At 62.9% G+C, this 8,587-nt stretch overlaps 1 protein-coding gene across 1 annotated transcript; it reads right to left on the bottom strand.

Annotated features, from left to right (window-relative positions):
* Window positions 1-2,619: 2,619 nt before the first annotated feature.
* LOC101325087 (paraneoplastic antigen-like protein 5) lies at window positions 2,620-7,363 on the bottom strand. Its single transcript, XM_073799668.1, is given in 3 exon segments — window positions 2,620-5,702; window positions 5,704-6,100; window positions 6,271-7,363. Coding segments are annotated over 2 exon segments (1,344 nt in total). The 5' UTR covers window positions 5,974-6,100; window positions 6,271-7,363; the 3' UTR covers window positions 2,620-4,628.
* Between the last annotated feature and the right edge of the window lie 1,224 nt (window positions 7,364-8,587).

Here is an 8,587-nt window from a genome sequence, read left to right as displayed (position 1 = left end):
CGGGCATCCAGGGTGCGCAAGAGGCAGCAGCGCGGCCCCTGGGAGCTGCGCGGGGTGGGGGGGCAGGCTGAGGAGTTGGGAGGGCGTGGCCGCCAGGCCCGGCACGGGCCAGGGAGGACTCATCTGGGCGGGAGGCCAGGCGCAGCAGAGCCAGGGGACCTCGGCTGGCTGGGCCACCTCTGCCAGGACAGGGACTAGAGGGACCAGAATCTGCACGTTGGGATCCGGCGCGGGGGGCTCGGCTGCTGTCCGAGGAGGGGCTGGAGCGACAGAGTCAGTCCCGGCCAGGGCGGAGGCATGGTCGAGTTGCGGGTAGCTCGGGGTCCCCTGGATGTGCTCAGGAGACGGTGGGAGGGTGGGAGGCCGTCCTGCGGCTCCGCGGCGCTGGGCGCCGGGAGGTGCCCCGGGGCTGCCGGCTCGCCGTCCACCTGCCCGGATGCTGGTTTAGTGTGTACTCTGGGCTTCATCCTCACCAGGAGGTGCGGGCAGTCTCTCTGAAACAGGGGACTGTGGTAGAAGTGTAACTGAGGTCGCAGTTGAGAGAGAAAAGGAAACCCCGAGTCACAAAAGAGTTGCTCGCAAGCAGCAGCCGCCTGGCTGGGCCCCTGGGCGCCCTCCCCCAGCCGACCCAGGGCCTCTTTGGAGAAAGCGGGACCCGGTCCCAGCAGGACGCTGTGCCCCAGCTTTGACATCCCCGAGACTCGCTCACTCACCATCACCTTTCGCCCTTGGAAAATGACTGAAAATGGCCCCTTAGGACGAGTACAAGGCCCACGAAAGGGGACTTGGCGTTTGCAGGTACGAGACTGCAACAAGGTTCGGTAGCTTTCTAAGGAAGTGTCCGAATCGCCCCCTGGCCAGCACCTCCAGGGGCCAGACCGGGGACGCTGACTGCTTCCCAGGAAAGGACCTGCGCCCCCACTCAAGTGATGCTCTGGAGCTATGGGAGTCAAGGGGGCACACAGACCTCCCCCCTCCCCCCGGCGGGCCACTGTCCCCGAGCAGGAGGACGGGAAGGGCCAGCGTTGCAGCAGTGTCCTCTTGTCCCCCGCTGTGACTGCGGGTCAGGCACGAGCGGCACTGCCCACGTGTCAGGAGTACAGGATGACGCCTTGCCCGCGTGTGCTGTGAAATGATCACCACAGGGGGTCCAGTTCACACGCATCACCTCACACAGACACAGCAAAGGGAAAAGGAGGAGGGAGAGAAGTGACGTCCTTGTGCTGAGAACGCTTCGGGTCCCCCCATAACAACGTCCCAACACAGCGCGTGGCACTGCCAGCTCCGGCCGTCACGCCGGTGCCCAAGTACCACCTTTAAAGGAAGCTCTCCCGACACGCCTGCCGCCGTCCCAGGCGGCCCCGGGGTTGGCACCCGCCCCCCACCCCCGGGCCCAGCGGCTCAGCCCCTGGAGAGGGCTCCTCCCCCGCCGTCCCCCGCCCTCCTTACCTCGCTCAGGACGTGGGCGGGCCGCTCCTTCGTGGACAGGTTGGTCACGCAGAGGGACGTCTGCATGTCCTGGTACACTTTGCTGAATCCATAGCGGTTAAGCTGGCGGATGAAGCTCTCCACACGTTCTGTCTTGAACACCTTGTCTAGGCCGCCCCTGTCCAAAACCTCCTTTTGAAACAGCGGCCTGTTGACGCCTATGCAAGTCCCGTCTTCATTCCACCCAATGGATGCAAAGCGACTGCTGTGGACGTTCGTCCACAGCTTCCTGGGAAAGGGGTGGAAGAGCAGGCTGCCTTCCCACACGGCCTCGCAGGCGGTGCAAGGCCTTTTCAACAAAGGCTCTTCCGTCAAATCCTGGAAAGCGGCTTCTCCAGGCAGCAGCCTGAGGTCGGGGTGCCCCGCGGGCACGGGCTGGTCCAGGGCGAGGGACTGGGGGGTGCAGCTCCCTGAGCCGAGGGCCGGAGCCGCTGTGTCGGGAGGAAGAGGCGCCTCGCCGAAGCCGGGCGCCCTGCCCGCGGCGGGGCCCTTCTCGTCCGCAGCCATGCGGAGCACGGCGTGTCCCTCCGCCACGTAAACGGGACAGTGCAGCGCGGCCGGCAGCACCCTGGGCTCACACTCCCGCTCAGCCCCTCACAGAAGTGCTCCGGTTGCTCGGGGGTGACAGCACAGCCCAGCCAGGAAGTGACATCATAAAGGGCAGGCCCGTCAGCATGTCAGCCTCCTGCTTCACGCCCGTCATCGCAGGGGGCACGAAGACACTCGTGCACGGGTGCAGAGCCGCAGGCCGAGCGCTCGTGCAAACCGGCCGCGGCCTTCTGGTCCCGGAGCCCCCGGGCCAGGCAGACGTGCACGGACCCACGTGTGACCCACGAGGTCAGAAGTCCTCCTGTGTGTCCCCTGGCCTTCCGGGCCGTGCACAGCACCCATGATTTCAAGCACGAGCATCGCCCGAGACGCGGCCCATGGTCAAGGTCGCTAAAACTTTACGATTCACCTATGAACTGGAAGAAAAACCCTCACAATGTCTGGGGCTGCAAAGTGCCTACCTTATCCTCTCACTGGAGAGCTGTCCCATGGGTGCTGAGCAGGAATCGGACTCTGGACCCCCGCCCTCACCCGCAGCAGCCCTTTCCCTCCATTGCCCACAGCAGAGGCCAGACTCAGATGAAACGTTCAGGGAAATTTATTAAACAGAAACATTGACTGAAACCATTGAACACAGGGCATAACAACACACAGAGGAACTTCTAACGGCCACCGGAGCTCACGGGTCCCGGCCCCACCCAGGGTCCTCAAAAAGGTGCCTCCGCTACACCCCACCCGGCGGCCCTCCATCTCCCCACAGTCTCCCTTCCTGAGGGCCCCGCGGGTGGCCTCTCGCCAGGAGGATGGGCGCCGGCCATGCCCGCTCCCCCCAGGGCAGACCCTCCATTTCTGGCCCACATGCCCGGGGCCTGGCCCTGCCCTATGGCGGGCACAGGACAGTCCCACAGCAGGGCGCACGCCACCGAGCCGGGGACGTGGAGTCCCGAGGAACAACGGGGTGGCCCAGCAGAACACAAGCCCTGGGGGGCCTCCCGCAGACCTCCTGCAGCCCCGGTCAAGGTCTTCCTTCGAAGGTCGCAGGTGGGCTCCCAGGTCCTGGGGTGGGCGCTGGCTGTGACCTCGTCCATCCCGTCCTTCCCGCCGGCTCCTGGGACTGGGCTCGGGGTCTCCACGCCGCGCAGGGCTTGGGGGAACTGCTCAGAGGAGAACGCATGCACATTTCCACAACAACAGGCAGCGCTGGGCCTGAATCTATGCCCAGAAAGCACACGTTGAGCTCACGACACTGGCCCACAGAGACCAGAGCCTTGGCTGGCTCGTGGCGCACCTCAGGGCTCTGCGGGGGACGATGGCTAGGGTGTGTGTGTTGGGGGAAGGGGAGCGGGGGCTGGGGGGTTCCTTGACACCTGGGTCCCTCTGGGGCCTACAGGGACACATTTGGGCTTGCCAGTACAGGGAGCAACCTGCCCCAGGGGATGATGAATAGGGGACCCTCTCAGGAGGGAGGCCCAGGCACCTGGAGTGGCCCCTAACGACTCCCAGGCCAGTGTGGGTGGCAGCCATCTGCAGGTGCCCCTCACCCAGGCCGGGGCTGGCCACTCAGGGCTGCTCCCAGGTGGCAGGCTTTGGGGCTGGCCTTGGCATTGGCAGCTGTGAGCTGTGGTTCTCCAGGCCAGTCCCACGTCTCCAGTGGCCATGCACAAACCTAGGGAGAACTAAACACTCCTTCCTCCCGCCAACTCATTCTCTTGGACCCTGCCCGGACCCCCTCCCCCTCCCGCCCCTCCCCCTCCCCCTCCTCTCCAAGTCTCCCTCCTCCGTCTCCTCCTCCCTCCTCCTCCTCCCTCCTCCGACTCCTCCTCCTCCCTTGGAACAAACGCTTCCCTGCACCCCCACTCACACCAAAGCCAGTTGTGGGGTACTGGGCAACCAGGGACTCAGCGCCCTGCCTGCCAAGCTGACCTGACGCTCTCGCGTGGGATCGTCTCCTCAGTGTCTGCTGTCCTTGCCCCTACTGCCCTTTCAGGCTGCAGGGGCAGGAGACTTGCTCCTGCCCTCACCTGCGCAGAGGCTCCAGGGTGCTGCCTTCCCGGGGCTCCCCTCGAGCGCTGTAGATGATCGTGAAGTTGGACCCTGCGGTGTCCCTCCGGGACATCTCCTCTCTGCCCCACAGCCCTTCCTCGCCAGCGCCGGCTCCTCCTGGCAGGGGCGGCCCCGGGGGAGGCGCCTCTAGGCCCCGCGTGGCCTGGGGGCCCGTCACACCCTTAGCTCAGAGCCCCCAGGGTGGGCGTTTGAGGGTGGCCAGAAGACAGGGCTGACGCCAGAGCCCCCGACTATACCTTTGTCAGCCTCTGCTGTGCTGGGGTCTGTGTCTGAGGCTCGGGTACGCGTCGTGCTGCGTATGGTGGCTTCCCGCTTGTGCCGCCGGTGCCTCCCTGAGCTGATTTCGGCTTGCTTGGTGGAGTCCCTAACAGCTGGTGGACGCTGCGGGGGCTGGGGCGGGGCCTCGGCCTGGCTGCCCTGCCCCTGTGCCCCAGTCAAGGCCCCCACTGTTTCTGTGGGCTGCCCCTTCCCCTCGTTGCAATATCTGTGTTGCCTGCTAGGGGAGGGGGTGCCTGGATACCTTGAGCCTATGCTTCCTGGGGCCTGGGGTGGCTCCAGGCCCCAGCCCGCATCTCGTTTCCCGGCTCTTCTGCTGCAGGCTGAGGCGCCTGCTTTGCCGGGGGCTGGTCCTCGGCCCTAGGACACGCGGCCTGGCTGTGGCCTTCCTCCCCAGTCTCGCAGCAGCGTGGCACCTGCCTGCGCTTCAGTGACAGGGTAGCCCCTTCCTGGACGGTCTGAGTGCTGCTGTCATGGAACTGCCCTGCCCGCACCATGACCGGACGGACCGGGACACTGGTTTCTGCCACTACCTGGGTGCCAGAGGCCCTGTGGCCCCCTCCTACCTGCCTCTGCTTCTCCCTGGTCACTGCCGCGGCGGTCTGCCACTCCTCCACGTCTCGAACGAGCTGCATCAACTCCAGGAAGGTGGGCGCACAGCCTCGCTGATCCAAGATCATGAGCTTGTCCCGGAGGCCGGTGCTCACGTGGGCCTGGGCTAGGATGTATTTCAGGCGAATCATGTCTGCGCTTCTCACTGGCAAGGGGCTGTGCCGCACAGCGTTCTGCAGCACGGGCTCTAGCCGCAGCAAGAAGGCAGAGACTTTCTCTCCGGGCTTCTGCAAGGTCTGGAGCAGCTGAAAGCGTGCGGTTCTATAGTTCTCTTTATTCCCGAAGATCTGCTTCAGGGCGTCCAGGCACTGCGCCACGGTCATGGAGCCACTGTTGGCCCGGAGCATCCGCACGATGGACGGGGCGGGGCCGCGCAAGCTCTCCAGCAAACGCCGCTGCTTCTCTACCTCAGACACCCGCCACATCTGCATCATCTGAGTCACCTGCTCCAGCCAGGCTTCAAAGTTCTCTTCGCCCGGGCCTGGGGAAGTGCTTCCCGAAAACACCTTCAGTTTTCGGTACCACATGCTTTCTCGCAGAGGCTGCGGGTCTGGCGGCCTGACTTGGGCCAAGCCTTTTGGCTGTCCCTCCTCGGGGTGAGGGCTATACCCCAGGGTTTTGACCACATCTACCATTCTCCGGCCCTCAGCTTGCAGGAAGTGGTTCAGTCTGTTGATAAGTTCATCATCTGGGCTACGGGGCTTCACCACCACTTACCCAGGCACCTCCCTTTCCTGGGATCTGACTCGGCACCGTAGCATAATTGACCTGGGCGGCCAATCCAATGAGAACTGCCTTAGAGCTGTCTTCCCTTCTGAACATTCTGCCCAGCACCCTGTAGGCACACAGGGGCTGTAAGCCCGCCTTCAGGGTCTCTTTAATTTCCTCTTCACTACACTCCACAGGGACGCCCACGATCAGCAGGGCCTTCCTGGGGTCCAGGTCCATGCCCTTGCACCAATCCTCCAACAGATTCACAGGCATTGCTCCCACTATCTATGGACTGATCTAACACTAGGGGCAGTAGTCAGCTCACAGAGTTTGAGCGGGACTCAGGGAATTCTGAGCCAACGCCGAGTATGGAGGCAGAATCGCTCCGGGTTTGCACAGCCTATAATGCAAATGGGGTGACAGCATCGTTCACGCGCACCCTCCCACCCCGACTAAAAGCCCACGCACTACCCCCACTTCTGGTCACAGAGATCCAGGCCCTGCTTTTCAGGGCTTCCCCAGTCATTTGCTGGAGAGGTGTCTTTAGGCCAAGCGCCCCTCCCTGCTGACCTCGGCTTGCCGTGCACTCCTCCTCAAAGTCCAAGGACTCCTCTGTGTGTACTGCAGGTGCCTGTGGTGAAAAGGTCAGCGTCAGGAGGAGGGGCCTGACAAAGCCCGCTAAACGGGAGAGGACAGCAGGCTGTCCCACTCCCTGCCTCAGGGCTGTTCAGGCCCAGGGCACCTGGTACCCACTTCTCTGGGGCAAAGGTTGGAGGACGGAGATGTGAGTTCCCTCCTTTCTCAGAGAATGTCTGACAAATGAGAAAGATGGTTGGAGCTCTCTCTGCACAAGGCAATGAAACTGGTGGGTGTGGAGAACGTGTGACAAGCTGCAGTGTTGCCGTGGATACTGAGAACGGCGGGGACCATGGGTTTCCATCGCAGAGGGGTGCTATGTGGTAAAGGTTAAGGAGTAACAGGGGATGTCACTGGCCTCCAACCAAAGAAGTGTCCTGTTGTCGCTGGAGGGGAGGGGACATGGGGGTGGGCGGCAAGGATCACGTGCTGAAAAACAGTAGCCTACCGTTTCAAACTGTGTGGAAGCTAGAATCAGGGACAGAAAACGGACCCAAAAAGGGTCTACAGTGCCACACTGCTGAAACAGACAACCCTCACCCTAGGTGTGACCCCACCCTGTAGACCCTGGAAACCCTGGCAGGCAACCCCACCCCTCCGGCTTTTTGCCAGGAAGTTACAGAAGCCTCTCCCGACATACGTCTACGTCACAGCCGTTCACCATGCTGACTAGGGACCCACCGGCAGTGCAGATACGGGGATTCCACCCACACGCAACACTAGGCCTGCCCTCTAGCTCTGCCCAGAGGCAGCTCGCGGTGCTGGGGAGGTGGTACTGCCTCACTGCATCTGTCCAAGGCGAGGCAGAGGTGCTTTGCTACGGTTCCACCGCACACGGCCCTGCTCAGGCTGTGCCAATTCTGAGCCTACAGAGGCACTCTGGTACAGGGATACAGGAAACTGCTCAGGGGGCGGGGGGTGGTGGTGTGATGAACTGGGCCATTGGGATTGACATGTATACGCTGATGTGTATAAAATGGATGACTAATAAGAACCTGCTGTAAAAAAAATAAATAAAATTCAAAAACAAAAGAAAAGAAACTTCTCAACTGGTATACAGTGCTAGTAGGGGAGGGATCCTACAGTATGATTATTGCCCCGCCCTCCAATCCACCCCCTCCCTCAAACTCTGCCCCCACTGACGCACGACGGAGGACTTAAGCCCCACCCCTGACGCCAAGCCTCCCCTCAGGGAAGTTTGATCCCTGTCCCCCCTCCAAGTCCCACCCCCACCCAAGCGCCACCCCCACCTAAGCCCAGCCCCTGACGCCAAGCCCCACGCTTAGGGAAGTCCGATCCCTGTCCCCACCGAGCCCCACCCCTTCCCATGTCCCATCCCCCACTCAAGTCTGATCCCTAACAAAGCCCTGCCCCCACCCAAGCCAAATCCCTGCCCCCACTCAAGCCATGTCCCCCCCCTTCCCAAGCATCATCCCTGTCCCAAGCCCTGGCCTCACTCAAGTCCAACTACTGTCCCCAAGCCTCCCGCCCTCATTCCCCTGTTGTCCCCACCCACACCTAAGCCCTCCTCCCTAAGTCCCCACGACCCCTCACCCGCTACCTCAAACGTCCCTCATTCCAGAGCAGGAATACACGTGGTCAGTGGAAGTTGGTGGAGACCAGGGGAGGAAGGGCTGAAGCCACCTTCCCTCTAGGATAAGGCCCAGAGCCACTAGTCCTGACCGCAATGGCTGTGAGCAGGGTTAGGTGTGGAATAGGTTCCCCTGCAATTCCTAGGCTGGTCGCGGTGCCTGCAAATGGCACGGAATGGATGCGGTGCCAATGCCTGGTGCAGTGGGATCCCATTTCCAGGGGAAACCTGTAGCCACCAACCCCTGGGACGCCAAGGGAGATGGCAAGGGTCATTGTGCAGAACCCCACGCGGTTTGGATGGCTCTCTGTACCCGGGCCCCGACCAGTACCTGCTGGAGGTGCCTACAGGCCGAAGCGCCTGTACACCACGACCACCACGCGTCCGGAACCACGGCTCGCGCCGTGCACACTGGGACGGGAGCCCGTGGAAAGGGGCTGTCGGGCTACAAACTCCCCGCCCCCCCCGCCCCCGCTTCCCGCCCAGCAGAGCTGCACACGGCCCACTCGCGGCTGCGCCCTAGGAGCGTGGCGCCCACCATTTCCCCTTGGAAGGGGGAGACCTCGCCCCGCCCTGCGTCAGTGTGCGCAACTAGGCGGACGGAGTTCGAATTAAACTGGGGCACCTTAAACTGCAGAGCTGGACAGAATCCAGCCTTGG

Source organism: Tursiops truncatus, chromosome X (genome assembly GCF_011762595.2).
Source record: "Tursiops truncatus isolate mTurTru1 chromosome X, mTurTru1.mat.Y, whole genome shotgun sequence".
Taxonomy (NCBI): Eukaryota; Metazoa; Chordata; class Mammalia; order Artiodactyla; family Delphinidae; genus Tursiops; species Tursiops truncatus.
Note: the sequence above shows the minus strand (reverse complement) of the source record. Positions and strands in the feature narration are given on the sequence as shown.